Source organism: Scyliorhinus torazame, chromosome 8, assembly GCF_047496885.1.
Source record: "Scyliorhinus torazame isolate Kashiwa2021f chromosome 8, sScyTor2.1, whole genome shotgun sequence".
NCBI lineage: Eukaryota > Metazoa > Chordata > Chondrichthyes > Carcharhiniformes > Scyliorhinidae > Scyliorhinus > Scyliorhinus torazame.
The window spans coordinates 105,275,489-105,301,373 of record NC_092714.1 but is presented as its reverse complement, the minus strand read 5'-3'; the positions used below and the strand labels follow the sequence as shown (position 1 = coordinate 105,301,373).

At 45.1% G+C, this 25,885-nt stretch overlaps 1 protein-coding gene across 14 annotated transcripts in view; it reads left to right on the top strand.

Annotated features, from left to right (window-relative positions):
• dmd (dystrophin) overlaps positions 1-25,885 on the top strand; it is a 3,042,490-nt gene that overhangs the window by 656,792 nt on the left and 2,359,813 nt on the right. For all 14 annotated transcript variants that reach the window (XM_072513983.1, XM_072513987.1, XM_072513978.1 and 11 more), the window contains exon 2: positions 6,799-6,860. In XM_072513983.1, coding sequence (XP_072370084.1) covers positions 6,799-6,860 — 62 coding nt within the window. The remainder of the gene's footprint in view (positions 1-6,798; positions 6,861-25,885) is intronic.

Sequence of the window (25,885 nt, the reverse complement as noted above, 5' to 3'; positions counted from 1 at the left end):
AACTGTCTTTGGGCTACCAGGAAAGCAAAGGCCAGAACGTCTGCCTCTTTCTCCTCCTGGATTCCCGGGTCTTCCGACACCCCGAAAATCACCACCTCTGGACTCAGAGCCACCCTTGTTTTTAACACTGTGGACATGACATCTGCAAACACCTGCCAAAATCCCCTAAGCTTCGGACATGCCCAGAACATGTGGACATGGTTCGCTGGTCCTCCCGCATATTTTGCGCGCCTGTCTTCCACCCCAAAGAATCTGCTCATCCTGACCACTGTCATGTGAGCCCGGTGAACAACCTTAAATTGTATCAGGCTGAGCCTGGCACATGTTGTGGACGTGTTGACTCTACTCAACGCGTCCGCCCATAGACCATCCTCTATCTCTCCTCCCAGGTCCTCCTCCCACTTGCGTTTAGCTCCTCGGTCTGCGTCTCCTCTGACCCCACATGTTCCTTGTAAATGTCCGAGACGCTCTCTTCTCCTACCCACCCTCTGGAAACTACCCTGTCCTGAATCCACCTTAGCGGTAGGAGCAGGAAGGTTGACACCTGTTTACGTAGGAAGTCCCGCACTTGCAGATACCTGAATTTGTTTCCCCTCGCCAACCTCCGCCATGGGACTCCGTCATATCCGGAACCCCCCATCCATACTTCCCGGGGCAAACCGGTGATTATTACAGATTGGGGACCAGACCGATGCTCCCTCTGCTCCCACATGTCTCCTCCATTGCACCCAGACTCTCAGGGCCGCCACCACCACGGGGCTGGTGTAGTACTGTGCCGGCGGGAACGGCAGAGGCGCAGAGGCAACGCCCGCAAACTGGTGCCCTTGCATGAAGCCGCCTCCATATGCTCCCATGCCGACCCCTCCCCCAACACCCACTTCCTGATCATGGCTATATTCGCCGCCCAGTAATAGTTACTAAAATGTGGCAGTGCCAGCCCGCCCTCTCCCCGACTCCGCTCAAGCATTACATTCCTTACCCGCGGGGTCTTGCCCAACCAAACAAAGCCAGAGATCACTTTATTGACTTGTTTAAAAATGGACCGCGGAATAAAGATGGGGAGACATTGGAACACGAACAGGAATCTTGGAAGAACCGTCATTTTCACCGTCTGCACCCTTCCAGCTAATGACAACGGGAGTGTGACCCATCTCCGAAAATCGTCCTTCATTTGGTCTACTAGCCGGGCCAGATTTAATTTATGCAGTCGGTCCCATTCCCACACCACTTGAATGCCTAGGTATCGAAAGACAACTTCCCCGAGAATCCTCATAATTTCTTCCATCCCCTCTAATGGACCCGATACATACAGTAGCAGGTCGTCTGCATAGAGTGAGACTCTGTGCTCCACCCCCCCACCCCCCCCCCCCCCCCCCCCCCCGGACCAGCCCCTTCAAGCCCCTTGAGAACGGCTCTATAGCTAGCGCGAACAACAGTGCGGAGAGGGGGAATCCCTGTCTCGTCCCCCGGTGCAGTCTAAAATAGTCCAAGGTTGTCCTGTTCGTCCGTACACTTGCCACAGGAGCCTGATACAGCAACCTGACCCAGTCAATAAAGCCCCGCCCAAATCTGAACTGTCCCAGTACCTTCCACAGATGATCCCATTCTACCCGATCAAAAGCCTTTTCTACATCCATTGCGATCACTACCTCCACCTCCCTACCTTCCGGGGGCATCATGATCACATTTAACAACCTTCTTATATTGGCCACGAACTGCCTACCCTTAACAAACCCAGTCTAGTCCTCCCAATAACATCCGGAACACAATCCTCAATCCTGGAGGACAACATTTTGGACACCAGTTTGGCGTCCACATTCAACTGGGATATCAGCTTGCAGGACCCACACAGGTCCGGGTTCTTGTCCTGTTTCAGAATCAGCGAAATCGTGGCCTGTGACATCGTCGGGGGCAGCACCCCTCTTTCTGTTGCCTCATTGAACATCCTCATCAACACCGGCCCCAATATCCCAGAGAACATTTTATTAAACTCCACTGGGTACCCATCCGGCCCCTGGGCTTTACCCGCCTCCATGGCCTTCAGACCCTCCACTATCTCTTCCAACCCAATCGGGGCCCCCAGCCCTTCTACCAGCTCCCCCAGCTCTTCTACCAGCTCCCCGTCCACCTTTGGGAAATTCAGCCTCCCAAGAAGTGCCTCATCCCCTCCGGCCCCGTAGGGGGTTCCGACCTAAACAGCCTACTGTAGAAATCCCTAAACGCCTTATTCACCCCTGCTGAATCTCCAACCAGGTTCCCATCTCTGTTATTTACTTTCCCTATCTCCCTGGCTGCCTCCCTCTTTCTAAGCTGCTTTGCAAGCATTCTGCTGGCCTTCTCTCCGAACTCATAGATCGCCCCCCTCGCTTTTCTCAGCTGCTTCGCCGCCCTCCTTTGGTTAACAAACCAAACTCCGCCTGTATCCTCCGCCGTTCCCTTAAAAGCCCTGCCTCTGTGGTCTCCGCATACCTGTCGATCTGTAGTATCTCCTTAACCTGTCGGTCCGTCTCTGCCCTGTCCACCTTCTCCCTATGGGCCCGTATCGAGATCAGCTCCCCTCTGACCACCGCCTTCAGTGTTTCCCAGACCACCGCTGCTGAAATTTCCCCCATGTCATTGACCTGCAGGTAGTTCTGAATACATTTCCTCAGCTGCTCGCACACCCCTTCGTCAGCCAAAAGTCCCACATCTAAACTCCAGTGCGGGCGCTGGTTACTGTCTTTACTAACCTGCAGGTCAACCCAGTGCGGAGCATGGTCTGAGATTGTGATCATTGAGGACCCCATGTCCACCACCCCTGCCAGTAAGGCCCTGCTCAAAATGAAGAAATCGATCCAGGAGTACACTTTATGCACGTGTGAGTAGAACGAGAATTCCTTCACCCTTGGCTGCTCAAATCTCCATGGATTCACCCCTCCCATCTGCTCCATGAACTCATTTAGTTCCTTTGCCATTGCTGGCCCGTTTTTGAGCTTGACCGGTCCAAGCCAGGGTCAATAACTGGGTTGAAGTCCCCTCCCATGATCAACCTGTGCGAGTCCAGGTCCGGTATCTTCCCCAGCATCCTCTTTATCAACTCCACATCATCCCAATTTGGCACATACACATTTACTAATACCACCTGCACCCCCTCCAGTTTCAACTGACCACAATGTACCGACCTCCCACATCCGAAACTATTCTACCCGCCTCAAACACCACCTGCTTATTGATCAGGATTGTGACCCCTCTCGTCTTTAAATCCAGTCCCGAGTGAAAGACCTGACTGACCCAGCCTTTCCTCAATCTAATCTGGTCAGTCACTCTAAGGTGCGTCTCCTGCAACATTTCCGCGTCCGCCTTCAGTCCCCTAAGATGCGCGAACACACGTGCCCTCTTCACCGGCCCATTTATCCGTCGAACATTCCAGGTGATCAGCCTAGTTGGGGGGATCATTGCCCCCCCCCTTGCCGATCAACCATCCCCTTTTTTTGGGCCTGCCTCCAGCCCATGCTCCGCGGCCTCTGCCCCCAACCTCCTCTCTGTCCCTTGGCCCAAGTCCCTCCTGCGTCAGCAGAACATTCCCCCCCCCCCCCCATAGTAACAACACTCTGTAACCCAACCCCTTTGATAAACCGAACATATGCACACCCCCACTACGCTTCCGTGAGGTAGCCGGCCCAGCTAGCTTGGTGGCCCTCATCCCGGGCGCCGGAGACACCCACCCACCCCCGCTCATACAAACATACTCCAACATCATACAATTGCCCGACAGAAAAACGCCAAAATCTAAACCAGCACACCTCCATCCCCCAACAGTGCAAATGAAAACCTTAATTCACTCAGCTCTGCCACTGGTCCCAAATCACCACAGAAGGCATTACAAACAGCTTCCACAAAACGAAAAACAAAAAACCTTCAAAAAATTATCTCTGCATTATTGATATAATTACTTTTTCAGTTCAGAATATTTAACCGGTAGTAAGGATTCGGTACATTTAAAGCTGCAGAAAATCTTAAAACAGGAAATATTTTATGGACATTTTATTCCCTGTTTTTTGAGGGCAGATTTCAGCGGAATGCATTCAATGGATCGTAACGTTCAGAAACAGGAATAGGCCGGAATGATCGCAAAACCATTTAACCTACCCCCTAAAATGCCCCTTTCTGTTTGTAGCAACGCAGCAACATTTGTGCTAAATGCTTTAGTTAGCCCTCCCTAGTAGGTATTCTACGTTATTATCCACTTGGATGAAAGAATACAGGTCTAGTTTCTTTCTCATTCTAATAAGTTCAGCTTCTTTTTAATGCCGAATAAAAATTCCATGAAGTGGTAGAGAAAGAAATGGGTGCAAGCTGAAAACAATTGTATGGTCAAACGTCACAGAGCAAGGTGGGTTTCAAGGAGAGAGGAAGATTTAGAAAGGAATTCCAGAGGCGGCAAGGTGGCGCAATGGTTAGCACTGTTGCATCACAATGCCCAGGACCTGGGTTCGATCCCGGCCCCGGGTCACTGTCCATGTGGAGTTTGCACATTCTCCCTGTGTCTGCATGGGTCTCACCCCCACATTCCTAAGGATGCGCAGGGTAGGTGGATTGGCCATGCCATATTGCCCCTTAATTTGAAAAACAAATTGGGTACTCTAAATCTGTTTGAAACAAAGAAAGCAATTCCGGAACTTATTGAAATTGCAACCACCAAACATGGTGTGAAAGGAACGCAGATGTCAGAATCAGGAAAGTGAGTCTGGCAGGGTGAGCAGTGGGGAGGTGAATTGTAGGGCTGAAGGCGATAACAAAGATGAGGAGGTATGAGGAAATGAAAGAATTTTAAAGACGACACTGAGAGTTTTAAATTGAAGGTCAGGGAATTAGAATACTGAGGATGAGGGTGGTATATGAGTGGGCCTTGTGCATGAAAGGATAAGGGCAGTAGAGGTCTGGATGAGCTTAAATTTACTGAGGGTAGGGGGTACAAAACTGCCCAGAAGAGCAATTAAATGGTTGAATCTAGAGGTGACATTGGTATAAATGAGGGTTTGGGCACAGATGAGCATTACAGCAGAAAATCAGCCAACTGATACAAAGAAGTAGAAATAGATGAAGAGAATGTGGAGTCAATGGGGATGGAATCCGTTTATAATGGGACTAAAGACAATGATCTCTTTCCTATATTTAACTGGTCTTATCCAAGTTGGAATATCAGGTATGCGATTCACTAAAAATGCCCTTTGAAGTGGCCTAGCAAATCGCCCATTTGAAAATAATTAGTCACCACCTTCTCACGCCAACTAGATTGCATATGAATTGTATTGTATATATTGTATTTTCATCATCACTCAGTAAAAGGTATTTTATTGCATTTTGAATATGAGATGAAAAGTATGCTGTGTGAGAGCAGGCCCAATCCATCTGCCTCTGTTTATTGGCATTCTGAGCCATGCTAACCCTGACTAATGGATAGATTGTGAGAGACAGTCCAGCAAAGGCAACCATTAGGTGAACAAGTTAAAATAGAAGATGCTGAATATATTCAGTATGTCTGGAACTATCTGTGGAGAAAGAAACTGATTAATGTTTCACGTCGGTGCCTTCTTAAGTCATGAGATGGGAATTATGATGAAAGTTCATCAACCTGAAATGTTAACTCCATAGAAGTGACACACTCTGTGCAAGAGTGTGATGTGGCTGTCCATTATTTTACTATTTAAGGAAAGGGGAAATAAATGTTTTTAAATTGGTATTACACTTGGAATTAGTCGGGGAAAGGGAGGAATTTCAGGCAGGGTTTGAAATATGTGTTGTAACTCAGGGGTACTCTTTAAAATGAAAACATAAAAGCTTCAAAGCTTGGTTCATCATTGTTTTTGGTAGAGCAGCGTTCGGATAAATGAGAGCAACTCATGGCAGCGGATAATTGTTTGGGAGAAGTGACCTTGGTATGTAGTATGAAGTGAAACTGGGACAGATTGTGTGGAGTTTTGAAGAGGCAATTCCAAGCTGATGCCTAAAATTGATAAAGCTTCAATACTTAAGAACAGGAATATTCCAAGTTATCTGCTATTTCTTTATCATTTAGAATGTGGCTCAAGCCATGGATTATAGAACAGATTTACAAGCCAAGTTTATTCGAATTTGGATATGTTCAGTTGTTTAGCATGAACTGAAAAAAAATTAAATTGTGATTCTCCAGAGTTTTTCTTTTAAATTGAAATTGCCTCTTGATCTGCCCATGTGCATGGGAGGAAAAATAGGCAAAATGAATCTTTACAGATATACTTGATGTCTTTCTCACACTTTTGCCTTTCACCATCTTCATACTCATGTTTTCTGGGGGAGAGAAGAGGTGGCTACATATACATTTGATCCCTATCAGTCTCGTGAGTATGACTGTGTGCTGGGCATACATCCATACTCTTTGATGGCATAGAGTGAGGGAATGGTATCAATAATAGAAAATATTACAAATACACAGCTAATCAGTCAGTATCTGTAAAGATATTGAGGAAGGTCACGCACTTTGCTGATTGAGTGACCTGCAATTTCCATCACTTCTTTGTTGTTTTAGATTTCAAACATATGTAGTTCCACATTAATGTATTATCATGACTTATTTGACCCTTTCCGAATCAGAGGGATGGACATGTTTCTGATATTTCACCAATTAGCTTTCACCATCGCCAAGAGGAACAGAAAGTGTTCTGATAGAAGTTGTCTACAATTTTATTGAGTTGTGAAATCCATCATTTTACATTCAATGATGAAATAAAGATTTTAAACCTATGTTATTAAAGAATGCTTTTAATTCTAAATTTGCAGATGAAAGAGAAGATGTTCAAAAGAAAACATTCACAAAATGGATAAATGCACAATTTGGAAAGGTAAGAGGACGCCACAGTGTTTGAGGAATTTGATTGAGACAAGGGCATAAATGTGCCTGTGCAGGGAGTCTTTTTTAAATGAAATTTTGAAGATTTTGAACTCCATGTGTACTTTTGCCAGTTCAAAAGGCAAAATATATACTTTGCCATTGCATCAGCCAATTTGACTTTCTAATGTACAACACCCAAACTTATCTCAACAAGAATTGCAAGTGGATGCCGATTTGCTTATTAACTTGTGTACAAAGAAGCCATAATTTTGTTCCATGCCTTTCGTTCTTGTGATAGAATCACCAAAGGAACAGAGAATACCTGCAGTTTTACATCTGTAAATTTCATGATTGCCAATCCAGAGAATGTACCTCTCTTATAGTCTCATCTCCTCATGGCTGTAAAAGCAATTTGTTTTCCTATTCTTTTTATCCTTGCCATAGTTAAGGACGTCTATTCTTGGCAATGGGACATCTTATCAATTTCAATTTCCCAAACTTTTGACATAAAGCACGTTCTGGAAAGATGAGCATAATGAGATACAGAGTAAAGCTCCTCCACTTCTTACTTCACGGTGGTGTTTGCCTCAAGAGAAACACCTTTTTTATTTCCCTCCTCCGCCCCATTACAAACATGTTACAGCTTTTGAATGAGATTGAGATTTGCTACCAAATTATCAACAATTTTGAACTTTGTTATTCTGCATGGATGGTTTGATTTTGATTAGCTAAACTCATTTCATATTGGACCACTTTGAAACAGAGGGCGATTTCATACCAAAAGCCTAAAAGATATGGACCTAAAAAAAAAAAAATACTGGTGAAAAGATTATTCCATTTTAAATGATAATGATTTTCAAAGTGGTTTTGAGGACATTTTAATAATATGTCTCAAATATTTAAAACTTTTAGCTCTATGGCTTTCTTTGGGCGAGCAAGTACATTTCAATTTTTAGTATCATAGCTTAGAATTGGCAAGTGAAGAGGAGCCTGGCTTTGAGGGGGGGGGGGGGGAAGTTATTATTTTTTTTAATGTACATTATCCAAGTAACTTGTAGAACTAATGGCATAATCCAGCTCAGTGACAGATGATTAAAATGGCATGCTTTGAGCAAAATGCAGTCAATAATTTTTAACTTTGGTGCTCACTTGAGGAATTTTCAATATTGTAGCCCAGCTCCACTGAAAGAAGTTGCAACGGCAAATTGCCCCAGAACCTCATTATGACCTCATTATAAGGATTGACCTCATTATAATCAAGAGTAAAATGAAAGAACCCAGTCGTTATTGATGTTGCTGAGAAAGTATGGGCTTTCTCCTGTTGACAGGTTTGAAGGTGGGGGTGACGGTGCGGTGGGGGTGTGTGCACTCGTAGATCCAGCAGGTTGCATTCTGGTTGCCTTCCTACTCTACACCAACATCATGCCCTGCCCAAGGTCATACTTCTCTCATTAGTCTCCTCCCTGGCCTCTTGTACGCATCACATGCCTCATCTGGGCCTGCTAAGCTGGCCCAGGCAAGACCTCTGGCTTACCTCCTTGCCCAGGCTTTACTTCATTGGAACTGACTGTAGTGACCACCACTCCTGCATGGTGCTGCTGGAAAATAGAGCTGCCAAACATCCGATTGACTGGCATTTCTCGATGGCAGGACTTAATCCCAAAATAGGGGTGGAATTCTCAACCTTGAAGCAATTTGTGCTGCCCCTGTGTTGACTTGCTTTGGGCCAGGTGTCAGAATAGTGGGCAGGCTCGCCACTGAAGTTTTAGCTGGGTGCAGTGGGGACCTTGGTACTCTGTAAAATACAGCTGTGTGTGTCTGCATTGAGTTAAGAAATAATGGTTCTGTTACTTTCTTGGGAGTACATTGCAAACCACTGAATATTAGTAATTAAAAAATGAGATTTGCAAATCGGCACATAGAGGTTTACAGTTGCAAATGATTTGGAACAAAGTAGATTAGAATAAGGTAACTGGCATTGCTGAAGTTGGGAAGGGGATTTTAGACTGTGTCCAAATCTGGATCCTCAATTATTTGTGTCCATTGTGAAGAAAATCAGTCAACATAGCTAATGAAGCTCAGCAATTAAGTGACCTGAAGTTAGAGGGAATTTCAGAAAAATTGACCATAATCTAATTAGGCTCACACTGAAAATAGATAAAGGGAAAGATGAATTGAATCTAATGAAAGTATTGGCCCAAAAATGAATTGTACAGGGGATGGAAATAAACTGTTGAGTGGTATGAAAGTGACTAACTCCTTAAAAAAAAACAATGCTAGGAGTTATTTAAACATGAGATTTTAAAAAACTATAGCTGGAGAACATTCCATCCAGACGTAAAGTGGTTGTGAGGAGGATTTTCTCTCCAAGGAAGGGAAGCAGAGGTCAGGACTGATTCCAGGACCCGAACCTGTCCCTGGGGGGTGTGGGGAAGAAACCACTCATCCTACTTGGGTCATCTATTAATGACAGAGGGCAAGTTCCCATCCAATGAAAGATGGCAGACAGACTCTTGAAGCTGGGATGTGTAAACAGAGGCTTTCCAGTGAATGAGGTTGAAAAAAAAAGGTTAAGTATGGGAGAGGGTGCTTCTTGGTGGAGGCACCATCACTCAAAAGTGTTCAAAATTAAATTTAAAAATTGATCTTTCAATCAAAGCTATTGGGGTGGGGGATGGACGGATGGACCACTCAAATGACCTTGAATATGTCACCTTGAGTTTAAAAAAAAATAATTGTTGGAGTGCAGAAGGAGGCCATGTGGCCCATTGCACCGGCTCTCTGAATGAACTATTCACTTCAACCTCCTCCCCACAACCCTGCACATTCACCCTTTACAAATAACTGTCCCTTTTCATTCTCCACCTTTTCACGAGTGGGAACAGTTTCTCCTGTTCTATTCTTCCCAGACCCCTCATGACTTTGAGTATGTTTATCAAATCTCCTCTCAGCCAATTATTTTCTTTTTTAAAAATACGTTTTTATTAAGAATTTTTCAACAATATTTTCCACCGTACAAACAAATCCCCCCCTGTAACAAAGAAAAGAAAGAGAACTCGCGTGGCAAGACATGAACATGGCAAGTCAATAAGATACAGAACTTTGTACATTGGATTCTTCCCGTACATGTCAGTTTCCGGATCATTTATGTGTTTTCTTGCTCAAATGCCCCCCAGACACCCCCCCCCCCCCACGAACGATGTCCCCCCCCCCCCCCCCCCCCGGGTTGCTGTTGCTGCTGTCTGACCTTCATCTAACGCTCCGCGAGATGATCTAGGAACGGTTGCCACCGCCTGTAGAACCCCTGCGCAGACCTTCTCAAGGCAAACTTTATCCTTTCCAACTTGATAAACCCAGCCATATCATTTATCCAGGCCTCCACGCTGGGGGGCTTCGCCTCCTTCCACATTAGCAAGATCCTGTGCCGGGCTACTGGGGACGCAAAGGCCAGAATGCCGGCCCCTTTCGCCTCCTGTACTCCCGGCTCGTCCACTACTCCAAATAGTGCTAGCCCCCAGCTTGGCTTGACCCGGACTTTCACCATCTTAGATATTGTTCCCGCCACTCCCCTCCAGAACCCCTCCAGTGCCGGGCATGACCAAAACATATGGACATGGTTCGCCGGACTTCCTGAGCACCTCCCACGTCTGTCCTCCACCCCAAAGAACCTACTCAACCTCGCCCCCGTCATATGCGCTCTATGAACCACCTTAAATTGTATCAGGCTAAGCCTGGCACACGAGGAAGAGGAATTAACCCTACTTAGGGCATCAGCCCATAGCCCCTCCTCAGTCTCCTCCCCAAACTCCTCCTCCCATTTACCCTTCAGCTCCTCTACCAAAGACTCCCCCTCTTCTTTCATCTCCTAGTGTATCGCCGACACCTTGCCCTCTCCGACCCATACGCCCGAAATCACCCTATCTTGAATCCCCTGCGCCGGGAGTAGCGGAAATTCCCTCACCTGCCGCCTCACAAATGCCCTCACTTGCATGTACCTGAAAGCGTTTCCTGGGGGTAGCCCAAACTTCTCCTCCAGCGCCCCTAAGCTCGCAAACGTCCCGTCAATGAACAGGTCCCCCATTCTTCTAATCCCTGCCCGATGCCAGCTCTGAAACCCCCCGTCCATCCTTCTTGGGACAAACCGATGGTTGTCTCTGATTGGGGACCACACCGAGGCTCCCGTCGCACCCCTGTGTCATCTCCACTGCCCCCAGATCTTTAACGTTGCTGCAACCACCGGGCTCGTGGTGTACCTTGTCGGCGAGCGGCAGCGGTGCCGTCACCAGCGCCCCCAGGCTCGTTCCCTTGCAGGACGCCATCTCCAACCTCTTCCACGCCGCCCCCTCTCCCTCCATCAACCATTTACGGATCATTGCCACGTTGGCTGCCCAATAGTAACCAGCCAAATTCGGCAATGCCAACCCTCCTCTATCTCTGCTGTGCTCCAGGAACCCCCTCCATACCCGCGGGGTCTTGCTCGCCCACACAAATCCCATAATGCTCCTGCTTACCCCCTTAAAGAAGGCCTTAGTAATCACCATTGGGAGGCATTGGAATACAAAAAGAAATCTCGGGAGGACCATCATTTTAACCGACTGTACCCTACCCGCCAACGGGAGTGGCAACATGTCCCACCTTTTGAAATCCTCCTCCATCTGTTCCACCAACCACGTCAAATTAAGTTTGTGCAGTGCCCCCCAGCTCCTAGCTACCTGAATCCCCAAGTATCGAAAGCTCCTTTCCGCTCTCCTCAATGGTAGGTCGTCTATCCCTCTTCCCTGGCCCTCGGATGGATCACAAAGAGCTCACTCTTTCCCACATTGAGCTTATAGCCGGAAAAATCTCCAAACTCCTGTAGGATCTGCATTACCTCCACCATCCCCTCCACTGGATCTGTCACATACAGCAACAGGTCGTCTGCGTACAGCGACACTCGATGTTCCTCTCCCCCTCGAACCACCCCCTTCCATTTCCCCGACTCCCTTAACGCCATGGCCAAATGTTCAATTGCTAATGCAAACAGCAGAGGGGACAGGGGGCACCCCTGCCTCGTCCCTCGATACAGCCGGAAATACTCCGACCTCCGCCGGTTCGTGACCACACTCGCCACCGGGGCTTTATACAGGAGCTTAACCCAACTAATAAACCCTCCCCCAAACCCAAACCGCCTCAACGCTTCCCAGAGATACTCCCACTCTACCCGATCAAAGGCCTTCTCCGCGTCCGTGGCTGTCACTATCTCCGCTTCTCCCTCCACCGATGGCATCATTATCACATTTAGGATCCTTCGCACATTAGTATTTAACTGCCTACTCTTTACGAATCCCGTCTGGTTCTCGCGAATCACCCCCGGGACACAGTCCTCAATCCTCGTGGCCAACATTTTTGCCAGCAACTTAGCATCTACATTAAGGAGCGAGATCGGTCTAGTCAGCCAATTATTTTCTTGAACAAAAAGATTCCTAACTTCGCCAGCCAATTTCTATAATGGAACTTATTCATCCCCGGAACCTTAATCCTGTGAATCTTGTGAAGGTGCAGCTGAAAAGTTTTAACATAATTGAGGGTTGCAAATCAGAGGTTTAGGGGGAGGGGGGATCAAACATGGGGGGAGTGAGGTCAGATATTTGAGGGGTTGGGGTTGGGTCGGAGTGGTGTGGGTTGAGTCTGGGTGGAGCGGTGCCAGGTCAGGGGGGGTTGCCGAGCGGGATGGAGAAAGTAGAGGGTACCAAGGCAGGAGTTCTTAGTGGTAGGGGGAACTCTGGGTGGTTCAGGAGTGTGGGAGGTCTTCCAAGTGGGGCTCAGCCTGGTGTTAAAATTGCTGAAGTTGGAAATGCTTTTCTTTCTTCTCACTATTACCGTAACAATGGCAGAACCATCTGAAGTTAGTGATTTAAATCACTTTGTTGGATGGTTCCCAGCGCAACTCCATTATCCAGGAGGAGTTAGTGTTCTCGACAATTTTGATGCAAACCTTTACTTGGGAACCTCCGAGAGAAATTTCTCAGTGCATTTTTGGGATACCTCCCAAATGCTGGTGAGCCAGGAAATTGCGGACCATAGAAAAAACAATAATTAGGTGACACAAAACAAACATTTAAAGTAACTGGACATATTGGATTGATGGTGTGTGGATAGTGATAGACAAAAAGACCCCGTTTAGGAAAAGAAAGAGGAAGCAAGCCATCTGGAACTGGGCATAAATTAGGACTGCTTCCTGGAGAATAGTTTCCACTTAGAGACAACATAACGTATAACAAGAAAATGGGAAATGTATTTTCTATAAAGTATACATTGCCCATTGAATAGTGTTTAAGCAATCATGCTTTTAGTTTGTTTGTTGCAGTAAACATCTTAAAATTTGAAATCTTGTTGTGTGATCATTCCAGTCAGTCATTCGAAATTCAAATATATTTTTCAAGGTGAATTGTTCTCCGGGGATCATAAGATGAGCCAAAGGCTGGATATTTGGCATTTTCCCGGCTTGATTGTCTGTGACTTTGGGGGGGGGGGTGGGATTGCTCCATGCATCTTCCACTCCCAAAAAGTAGATTTGGGAGTGGGAAGAAAAGTGTGGTTGGAGAGGGATTACAAGAAAGTTAGCATAAGTGCCTTATCTGTGATTAACAACTGGAGGTAGACGTTCGCATGAGATGGTGATGTCAAGGGGGTGCTTGTGAATATGGATCATAGAATTCATATGGAGGAAAAAGAATAGGGATAAGTGGGCAATTAATTCAGAGGGGAAAGAGCTTGAGTTGAGATGGAGGTTGAAATTGTTGAGAATTGGTAATCATTCAGTGCGGAAGCTGAAAGTGAAAAACAGTGAAGGTGTTTAGGAGGCAGAGGGTAATGGTTGAAGGTTGTTAGTAGGGAGAGTGTAATGGTTGAAGGTTGTTAGTAGGCAGAGGGCAATGGTTAAATGCTTTGTGACTGGAAGCCTGCGTCTAGTGGTGTACCACAGGGATTGGTGCTGGGTCCCTTGCTGTTTGTAGTGTACATGAATGAGCTAGATGTGAATGCAAGGGGTATGATCAATACGTTCGCAAACTACCTGAAAATTGGTGGTGTGGTAAATAGCGAGATGGAAAGTCTTAGATTACAGGATGATATAGACTGGCTGGTTAGATGGGAAGAAGAGTGGCAAATATAATTTAATCCTGAACAGTGTGAGGTGATCCATTCTGAGAGGTCTAACAAGGCAAGGGAATACACAATGAATGCAAGAATGCTAGGAGGTACAGAAGATGAGAGCGACTTTGCAGTCCAAAGACCCCTGAAGGCAGCAGTGCAGGTAAGTTAAAATGCCATATCAAATACTTGCCTGTAGCCGAGGAATAGAATATAAGAGCAAGGAGGTTATGATGGAGCTGGATAAAAAGCTCGATAGGACACAGTGAGCGTACTGTATGCAGTTCTGGTTGCCACATTGTAGGAAGGATGTGACTGCACAAGAATGGGTGCAGAGGAGATTCACCAGGTTGTTGCCTGGGCTGGAAAGTTTCAGCTGTGAAGAAAGACTGGATAGGTTCGGGTTGTTTTCCTTTGAGCAGAGAAGGCTGAGAGGCGACTTCATGCTATTCACCGACCTTCACAGTGTACAAATTGTGAGGAATATAGATAGGAAAAAACCTTTCCCCTTAGTAGAGGCGTCAATAACCAGGGGGCATAGATTAAGGGAAGGAATAGGAGATTTAGAAGAGATTTGAGGTGAAGCGTTTTCACCCGGAGGGTGTTGGGAAACTGCAACTGCAGCCTGAAAGAATGCTAGAGGTGGGGACATCACAACATTTTTGAAGCTTTGGATGAGCACTTGAAATGCCATAGCATACGAGCTATAGACCGAGTGCTGGAAACTGGGATTAGCAAGGATAGGTATTTGATGGATGGCAAAGACATGATGGATTGAAGGGCCTGTTTCTGTTCTGTAAAATGTTATGACTCTATGGCCAGGATTCTGTTTGGAAGAATAAGTGTACCCGCCAGCGGAGAATTGGGACTGGTCTCCGTTGATGTTGGGAGCGGCACCCAGGTGTGAATCACTCTCTTTAACCATGTAAAAATACGTATGGTGGAGTGCTCACCGGATTGAAATTCTGGAATTTCTGGAATATGCATGTGGAGGGACTGAGGGGCCGTGGGGGAGGGAGCCGGTGGGGGGAGGGGAGAGGATCAGATCACTCTCATGCAGTGTGTTGTGGGGGTGTGATCTGTTCTTTCTGTGGTTGGGGGGTGGGGAAGGGGGAGGATGCCTCTACTGGGTGGGGGAGGATGCCTCTACTGTTTAGTGGGGAGGTGCAGGATTTGTTTTGTGGGGGGAGGGTGGCCTTTTAATGGACTTTGGGGTGGACCATCAGTTATGCACTGACAGGGCGGCACAGAGGTGCGGTGGTTAGCATTGCTGCCTTACAGCGTTGAGGATCTGGGTTCAATCCCATCCCAGGGTCTCTGCCTGTGTTGAGTTTGCACATTCTCCGTGTCTGCATGGGTCTCACCCACAACCCAAAGATGCACTGGGTAGGTGCATTGGCCACGCTAAATTGCCCATTAATTGGAAAAATTAAAAAACATTATTCAATCGTTATGCACTGACCTACTGATCCCATCTCGGAATCCACCACACCAGGAACACGCTTGGCCAAACACCTGCTCGAAGGGTTTCCCACTGTGGAGGTCGGTGAATAGCATGATAGCGGGCGGGGAGCGGGGTTTATCGGGCTTCCAGCCCCTTAATCACATTGATTTGCATCTTCATGCTGGCACAGAGCAGGTAGCGAGCTGAGTCTGAGGATGGGGAATCAGGACAGGCTGTCAAACCAATTTTTTGGAGGGCGGTCCATTCCCCACCCGATTGGGAATCCCAATTGTGGCGTCGGGCAATGATGTTGGGAAGGAGATCTCAAGGATTATTTCCCAGCAGGTGCACTAGGTGACAAGGTGAAGAGAACAGGTACCCATGCAGTTCAAGTTACTGTATTGACATCTTCCTCTGTGGGCCCTTTGGAGGATACCAAGAGAATGACTGAGTGAAGCTGTAGGCTTACCAAAAAGGGAATTGAAGTCTAGGATATCAAAAGGGGAAAGTGAAATGTCAAGGAGTCTATAGGGTCGAGGTAGGGATTTAGGAAGATGGAGTACCCAAGGTGGGTGAAATGAAAGAAGACCTGATGACAGCAGAGGGGTTTTAGGAGGGGTAAATAGAAAAGAAGAACAAAGGACAGGAAAAAAAGCCAAATTGAAGTAATGGGTTTGGGTCTGGAGTGGCAGCCAAAATGTACTCATGATTGACATATGGGAACTCAATTTACACATGCCTGGTTACATAGGAGGAGTAGGATAGCTAGTCCTGGTAATGGACAGGGAATTGGGAGGAGACAATAACAGTGAGTCCAGGGTTAAAGTCAGTGGATCCATTCTGGAATAAAGTTGATGGAGATGGGGCAGAGTCAGGTGTGGAATCAATTTGGAACATCAACAATCAAATGTCCAGTCTCAGAGGCTGGTGTTGAGCATAATGCTCAAGATGTTTCTTGAAGTTTAGATTGTTGGAGGACACATTGGTGGAGAAACCAAGTGGTGTGCAGAATCAATAGCAGGGCTAAAAAATAGCAGAGAGCTTGGAGGTCAGAGTAAGACCCAAGGCCAAGGAGAAATGAATTTAAGCCCAGGATTAATTTCTGGCCAGGAACCAGTCTGTCGATGAGGAAAGTTATAAGTTCAGCAGATAACAGCAGTAATGGGGAATGAGCTGTCCCCTAGACAAAGTGACTTTAAAACTGAAATTTTTAGTTTCAGCAACAGATCATCAGATCAGAGACACAGCAGATTAATTTTACAGTACAGTTTAATGGAGAAGAATCGGCTAGATGTTCAGAGACTATCAGGAAATTGGAAGGAAAGTTTAAGCAAAGATCCCGTACTCACTGATAAAAAGAGCAGATATGGTCAGAAGATGGGCAAAGAGCCCAGGTAACTAACTCTAAACTAGCAGTTAACCTATAGTTACTGCTAAGGTATAACCAACTATTTCAGCCAGAAGAGTTTAAACAGTGAAAGAGAGGAGATTAAGAGTGAAAGTGCAATGGATGGCCAAGGATCACGTTGTACACCACAGGAGCTCCCTTAGAAGTGCTGGTCTGGGAGATGTGTTGAAAAAACAGCAGACAAATGTAACAAAACACAGTAGGGTATAAAAAGAACAACAGACTGCCAAAGAGAGCCCTCTAACAGCAACTGAAGTCACTTGCAGTGGTATCAATTATGGATAAATTCGCTTGAACCCCAGCTTACATCATTGCACAAAATCTCAATTGAACATTACTTCATGCCTCTGACAATTCAACATGGCCACAATATGCTGCATTTACATCCAAAGAAATGGAACCTATTCAGTTTATTTTCTGGAATATGAAAAACTGCTTAAGTATCGACTTCATCTAAAGTCAAGAATATATTCGTTGCTGTTACTACCGGTACAGAATGTCATGGTATGCATCGGTACATTATGGTGCGGTCACGTGCGCACACTGGTGGACGTGCAGTGGGACCGACCAGCATGCATAGCGCCGCGGCCGGTCGCCGGTGGGAGCACAGGCCCTGTCGAGACGGGGGACAGGAGAGTTCCCGCTCATTTTGGCAGCGGCCAGCTCAGAGCACAGAGCTCACAGCCTACATCACAGACATTCACCATGTGCTGAGTGCCTCACCATAGCTAGTGATAGGAAAGGGTCCACAGTTAAGCTGGTATTGCTTCTACCCACGTTTACAGTATGTTAGCATAGTTGAGCAGTTAATAAAATAGCGTTACACCAATTCCAGCATTGTTGGCTTGTTTGTGAACCAGAACACCCAACACGACACAGAATACATTTTTTGTCACCTTGTGTTTTGTTTAGGTTCTTATGTCCATGTCCTAGTCTCATCCTTGTCACAAGTGCTAATGGATCTGTGAGGTGATTGGATGCTTTACAGCTGCATGAGCCTCTCAGTTGCCTACATCTCAAGAAGGACAAGTTGCCCCCCCCTCTGGGTGGGAATGCAGACCTATGCTGATTGATCTGAAAGACTAATTTTCAGCAATGGAACTACTTACATTTTTTTTCATAGTTTGAGTGTGTTCAGAGATATTGAAAGAGAGAGGCTTGAAAGGTTTTGTTTACTCTATTCTCACTTCCTTTCCTCTGATAATGCTGTTGAGTCATGTTCGGGTTCACTTTGTCACTGGCCATCTCAGTTATTGTGTCAATCCAGACAGCGTGTGTCGGTACACCAAATCCAGTGCCAATAACCTATCTTTGTGCCTGTGCACAAATGTGCAAAAACACATAAGTACATACACACCCACCCTCCCTTATCTTGTCTGTTAACATTTACACATTTCAGCAAGTAGTTTACAGTAGGGTTAATCGGAAGGCTATTTGGATGGGCTGTTGCTAACTTTTGGTTGGTTCAATTGGCTGTTTTATAACCTTTGCTCTTGAGTCGCCAGGTATCTTTATGATACCGCCAGGAGGTTCAAGTTCAAGTAATAATCAATAACTCAATACACAAATTAGTAAGATTCAAATCAAAGCACATTTATTATACACCGTAATCACTACTCATGCATAAATTCTACTTCTAAGCTACTTCTACAACTAACAGGCCTATACTTAGCTTCGGACTGGCCCACCAGGTCAGGGGAACAAATGGCCTTTTGTTCGGGTTCTGAGTCTGCGGTATTCGAAGTTGGTACGGACTTGTAGCTAGGAGCGCCTATCTCGGAGCGAGCGTTGACTTAAGACTTACTGGATCTCGGCGGAAATTGAACCGGTCACTGTCAAGGGTTGGTTCGCGTTGCTGAGTGACCCGGTCAAGAAGAACGATTTGAACTTGGGGGCTTAACTTTATAGTCCCCAGGGGCTTCCCGCCTTTCGGGGCGGACCCTGTACCTGGTTCCAAGTGATTGGACTTTGTTCCAATCGCTTGGTTCGATTTCTCCAATACTGGAGCGGTTCCCTGATCGATGGGCGGTCTTGAGGTGTCCGTTAACCTCTTTTGTGTTAGCTCCTGCTGCCGCCGAGGAGTCTGGCTTGGCCTTGTCTATCCCAAATATTTTGATTGTTCCCGGGGATCGCTCATTAGTATGTAGATGGCTGCTACATTATAATGCAGATGGCTGCTTGTATCGATGCTGTCTGGGCTTTTGCAGAGTATAATACACAGTAAACTTGCGCCTGCTAGTTTCTGCCTGTGTTGGCTGAATTTCCCTTCAGCCTTTGCTGTTCTCCATTTTACGTCGGGAGTTGGCCATCCCAGGTGGCTACATAGGCAACATGACTTTCTCCACTGCTTTACCGATGAGTACTGGAACTGGTTGTAATGCCCCTAGTGTGGTCATACTATATTAACCCCAGATATCTTCCTATTCTCACAAAAGCCAAATACTGCAGATTCAACCTCGGGTTAAATGCCAGTAGTGGCAGGTTACCCAGGCCACCCACTGGATTTAACATGCCCTCCTCCCTTCAAACATATTGTTGGGAAGTGTTAAATCCAGCCCAAATTTTCAGGGCAAGGAAAACTAAATCTGTTTCTCTCTACGCAGACCTACTGAGTATTTCCAGCATTTTCTGTTTTTATTTTGATCTTCCTATTCTGTTTGGCTAAAGTCCAGAACCAGGCTAGAATCCTGGTTTACCAACTGAGCTATTGAGAAGCAGTAAACCTTTGTTAAAACATAAATAAAACTATTCACACTCAATCATTCATGTAATTGAACTTTGTATTGATTTCTGTTTCTACTTCATTACTGGACTTATGTCAAAAAGCTTGTCATAAAATGCTACAGCTGCCTTAGTTTCTTGGGCAGTACTGTCTTGCTGTCTGGCTGAAAATCATCCAATTTATTCTGCCTGTGTCTGTTCCACAGTACTTAATGTCAGCTAATAAAGTGAGGACTTAAAACACATTTTAATGTCTGACATATTACTAAAATCGGGTCACTAGCTTTCAATCCAAGGTGGTCTGTAAACTGCATTAAATATTTGTGATTTAAGTGCCTTGGTGGCAAGATAATTTGTGAATTATATAAGGCTCGTTCATAGATAAAATGGTAATCCCTTATTTCAACTGTTGAACATAGCTAAAGGCCAGGCGCAGGAACTTTTGGTGTTTGACCAGAGCAGTGAATACTGTTTATGATGAGTGTCTCCATTGTAGAGTTCTTGTTTATCTTTTGGGAAATGTGTGCCTTTTATCAGATGAAAGTTGACCTCACTTCTGTTTGAAATTTTACTATAGTTTCCATATCATCCACGAGGGTTTTGAACTCCTTAACCACTTGGGCACAATTGAATATTAATACCGAGCTTTCAGTTGAGAAATTGATTGGATTGAATAGAATCCTGGTTAATTTAGGCATGGTCTGTTGCTGCAGCCAGTTTAATAAGCAGTATTACCTTTTTCACTTGTCATTTCTTATGTTTATTCTCTGTACCAGCAGATGACTGGGTGTTTGAAGCATTCAGGCAATGACATCAACCAATTGAATCATTGCACTCTGAGGCTTTACAGCAGTTTTGTAAAAAATCTATACAAGGGCATTCAGTGTCTGATATGCAGCAAAGATTGACCTAATTGAGTTGTTGGAAGATGTTGAACAAGAGCAAGTTGCCTTCTCGTGAAGTGACAGTAAACAGGAACATGAATTTATTTTTGAGTTCCGCTTGCATGTTTCCTGGCACTTGGTTTAAGAGCAGCTCTGGAAAGACGTGGGAACACATTGCTTGTCTGCCATTTTAGTGGCAGGAGCTCTCTGGTTTGGAGAGAAAAGCAAATCTTTAAAACACTAAAAATCTATTGATAAAAAAATCCAGGCTGCAGGACAATTTACAAATCCAAAATGCATCTATATTTTAACTTGTCGGTATGGAAGTGCAAAGTGATGCAATTTTTTTTAGTCTGTTGGGAGGTAATACTGCGTATTAAACTGGGGCATTTCATTAGGTGACAGGTGCACTTGATTAGAATGATGACAGACACTGAAGTATTGAATGATTATCTTTTTTGGAATGGAAGTGAGTGTGTACAGAATTTTAAGGTAACTTGATAGTCAAGAGAACGCTAAGAACCAGGTTTTTAAAAATCTTCTTCCTTTTGCGTATTACTGTAGAGGCTGTTTTGTATTACATGTTTTACAGCCTGACATTAAGCAGGTCAAAGAAAATGGAGCACCACATTTGGAGTAAATGTCAATGCTTTATGTAGCACATTAATTTGGCCACTGTTGCTATTAATTTGGTGTGCAGCAAAACTAAATATTAAAGACCAAGTAAACAATCTTACCAATCGTGATATTTTTCAGAATTTCACTGAGTGCAAATCTTTTTGACAGTTTCTTATCAGAGACCAGTTGAAGTTTTGCCAAACCAGGGTACTAATTTAATCTATTTCATTTGGAAAGGAATGAAGATCTCCACCTGCTATGAGGAATATTTTACATCTGCCCAGAGTACCCCATTGTTAATTGTTGCTTTCAAGGCACTATGAACCCTAATGTCTAATACAAACTGTGAATATAAGGTATGAATGGAGCAACATGCCATTGTGTCTCACTGTGATTCAGCATTTTCAATGGTAGTTAAAGTTTAAATGATGCTTTCAGGGACTGTAATTTAAATTATGTCTTAACTGTCACTATATGAATTTCCAATTCAGTCTTCAGATTTAATATAAGGTGCTTAGTCCTTGGCAGTTTGGACAACTTTGATATTATGAGAAAGCAAAATATTGTTGTCAGAAAACTGACCCCTACAAAGGGTAGGATGCATTTAGTGGTTGTAGGGATAGCTGACTGAAACAAATCGATGCTAGAAAGGCAGTGGTCTGTGTTAAATTTAGTCATATTTCTAAGATTGTGGAAGAAATCCAAGCTGTCCAAATTAGATGACCCATCAGCATAATAAAAATGAAGGCTGGCCCAGTATTGATCTTCTTTCACTAGATATCTGACACCAGCACATTTAGTAAATCTGATTACATTTATCAAGTAGGTTAAAAATATCCAGGGATACATTTTTGTCCTTTTGCAATTTATGTTGTTATCGGCTGTCCCTTGATTCAAGGATGGCACCACCTCAGGGTTGCAAGCTAATGTCATGGGTCTTCGTGTGATTAAACTGGCCAAATCTTGACCGCAGATCTTTGGACATATGGACAAGGTCTTGTGATCTGAAGTGCAAGGATAACCCGAAAATGCCTCCATTCGGAAAACTTGAGTTGTATGATGTGTGTGTAGAGGACTGTCTCCAAAAGAATGCCCTTTTTTTGTGCTAACAGCACGGAAGATGATGACTTATGCAAGGTAATCCTTCTGACTACTTGTGGAGCCCTGACATAATTAAGAGCTTGAGGTACCCAGCAGCCCCGGGCTCAAAACTTCAACAAGCTGGTAGAGTTAGTGGCAAATCGTATTGACCCAAGATCAGCGATCATTCTCCAGTGTTACAAGCTTAACATGCTGGAAGGACACCTGGAGAATCCGTGATGGAATTCTTGACCAGGCTCGGGAATTGGCAAGACACTGACTATGGACTATTCCTTTGTGAGATACCACGTGGTGGGGCAGGCAATAAACAAAGAAATAACGGATGCATGTAGAAATGGTACAGCAGTTATCATGAGGGATTTTAATCTACATGTCGATTGGTTTAACCAGGCCGGTCAAGGCAGCCTTGAGGAGGAGTTTATAGAATGTATCCGCGATAGTTTCCTAGAACAGTATGTAATGGAACCTACGAGGGAACAAGCGGTCCTAGATCTGGTCCTGTGTAATGAGACAGGATTGATTCATGATCTCATAGTTAGGGATCCTCTCGGAAGGAGCGATCACAATATAGTGGAATTTAAAATACAGATGGAGGGTGAGAAGGTAAAATCAAACACTCGTGTTTTGTGCTTAAACAAAGGCGATTACGATGAGAGAAGAACTAGCAGAGAGAAGAACTAAATACAGATGGAGGATGAGACGGTAAAATCAAACACTCGTGTTTTGTGCTTAAACAAAGGAGATTACAATGGGATGAGAGAAGAACTAGCTAAGGTAGACTGGGAGCAAAGACTTTATGGTGGAACAGTGGAGAATCTTCCAAGCGATTTTTCACAGTGCTCAGCAAAGTTTTATACCAACAAAAAGGAAGGACGGTAGAAAGAGGGAAAATCGACCGTGGATATCTAAGGAAATAAGGGAGAGTATCAAATTGAAGGAAAAAGCATACAAAGTGGCAAAGAGTAGTGGGAGACTAGAGGACTGGGAAATCTTTAGGGGGCAACAGAAAGCTACTAAAAAAGCGATAAAGAAGAGTAAGATAGACTATGAGAGTAAACTTGCTCAGAATATAAAAACAGATAGTAAAAGTTTCTACAAATATATAAAACAAAAGAGAGTGGCTAAGGTAAATATTGGTCCTTTAGAGGATGAGAAGGGAGATTTAACAATGGAAGATGAGGAAATGGCTGAGGAACTGAACAGGTTTTTGGGACGGTCTTCACAGTGGAAGACGCAAATAACATGCCAGTGACTGATAGAAATGAGGCGATGACAGGTGAGGACCTTGAGAGGATTGTTATCGCTAAGGAGGTAGTGATGGGCAAGCTAATGGGGCTAAAGGTAGACAAGTCTCCTGGCCCTGATGGAATGCATCCCAGAGTGCTAAAAGAGATGGCTAGGGAAATTGCAAATGCACTAGTGATAATTTACAAAAATTCACTAGACTCTGGGGTGGTCCCGGCGGATTGGAAATTAGCAAACGTGACACCACTGTTTAAAAAAGGAGGTAGGCAGAAAGCGGGTAATTATAGGCCAGTGAGCTTAACTTCGGTAGTAGGGAAGATGCTGGCATCTATCATCAAGGAAGAGATAGCGAAGCATCTGGATGGAAATTGTCCCATTGGGCAGACACAGCATGGGTTCATAAAGGGCAGGTTGTGCCTAACTAATTTAGTGGAATTTTTTGAGGACCAGTGCGGTAGATAACAGGGAGCCAATGGATGTGGTATTCTGGATTTCCAGAAAGCCTTTGACAAGGTGCCACACAAAAGGTTGCTGTATAAGATAAAGATGCATGGCATTAAGGGTAAAGTAGTAGCATGGATAGAGAATTGGTTAATTAATAGAAAGCAAAGAGTGGGGATTAATGGGTGTCTCTCTGGTTGGCAATCAGTAGCTAGTGGTGTCCCTCAGGGATCAGTGTTGGGCCCACAATTGTTCACAATTTACATAGATGATTTGGAGTTGGGGACCAAGGGCAATGTATCCAAGTTTGCAGACAACACTAAGATGAATGGTAAAGCAAAAAGTGCAGAGGATACTGGAAGTCTGCAGACGGATTTGGATAGGCTAAGTGAATGGGCTGGTATCTGGAAGCGGGGAACTTTTAAGGTGGTTGCATTCCCATGCCTCTGTTGTTCTTGTCCTTCTAGATGATAGTGGTTGAGGATTTGGAAGGTGCTGTCTAAGAAGCCTTGGTGAGTTGCTGCAGTGTATCTTGTGCATGGTATACAGTGCTGCTACTGTGCATCGGTGGTGGAGAGAGTGAATGTTTGTGGATGGTGTGCCAATCAAATGGGCTCCTTTGTTCTCGATGGTGTCAATCTTCTTGAGTGTTCATAGAATCATAGAATTTACAGTGCAGAAGGAAGCCATTCGGCCCATCAAGTCTGCACTGGCTCTTGGTAAGAGCACCCTACTTAAGACCACGCCTCCACCCTATCCCCATAACCCAGCAACCTCACTTAAACTTTTTGAACACTAAGGGCAATTTATCATGGCCAATCCACCTAACCTGCACATCTTTGAACTGTGGGAGGAAACCGGAGCACCCGGAGGAAACCCACACAGACACGGGAAGAACGTGCAGGCTCCCCACAGACAGGGACCGAAGCCGGGAATTGGACCTGGGACCCTGGAGCTGAGAAGCAACTGTGCTAGCCACTGTGCTTCTGTTGCTGCAGTTGCATTCATCCAGGCAAGGGGAGTGTATTCTATTCTGTGCTTTTTCTTGGAGGAGGGGAGTAACTTAGAAACAGTGCAAATAAGTGTAAGTCAGGGTAATTTTAATAAAGTAATATAAATGAACAAAGTAGGGTAAAGGAAGTAAAGTTAGCCTAAGGGAGGGAAGTAAATAGTATTCTTCTATAACTTAATGTTTTATTAAAAAGGGAGTAAATAATCGGCTTAAGGGTAGCCATGGCAGGAGAATTTGCACTTGTGATGTGCTCCGCCTGTACTATGTGGCAAATCACGCAAGCCTCCGTTTGCCCTGGTGACAACGTGTGCAGGAAGTGTGTCCAACTGCAGCTACTGGCTAACTGCATTTCTGAATTGGAACTGAGGTGGATTCACTGAGGAACATCCGTGATGCTGAGCAAGTTCTGGATAGCATGTTCAGGGAGGTGGTCTCATCGCAGGTGAGGATTGAATAGGCAGAAAGGGCATGGGTGAACACCAGGCAGAGTAGAAGAAGCCAGATAGTGCAGGAGTCCTTTGTGGCCACCCCCCTTTCTAACAGATATACTGTTTTGGATACTGTTGGGGGAGATCGGTGTAGAGGCAAGCAATGGCAGCTAACTTCATGACACCATGGGTGGGTCCGTTGTACAAGAGGGGAGGAGGAAGAATGTCAGGGTAATCGTGGTAGGGGATTCAATTGTAAGGGGAACAGACATGGGTTTCTGTGGCTGCAAAATTGACTGGAGGCTGGTATGTTGCCTCCATGGTGCCACGGTCAGGGAAGTCACTGAAGGACTGCAGGGCATACTGAAGAGGAAGGACAAACAGACAGATATCATTGCACACATTGATTCCAATGATTTAGGCAGAAAAAGGGATGAGATCCTGAAAGCAGATTTTAGGAAGTAGATTAAAAACAGAAGGTAGTAATCTCTGATTATTTCCAGTGCCACGTGCTGGTGTGTATAGAAATAGATGAATGCATGGCTGGGGAAATGGTGGAGGAGGCATGCTTTTAGGGACAGTGTGATCTGTACAAGGTGGAC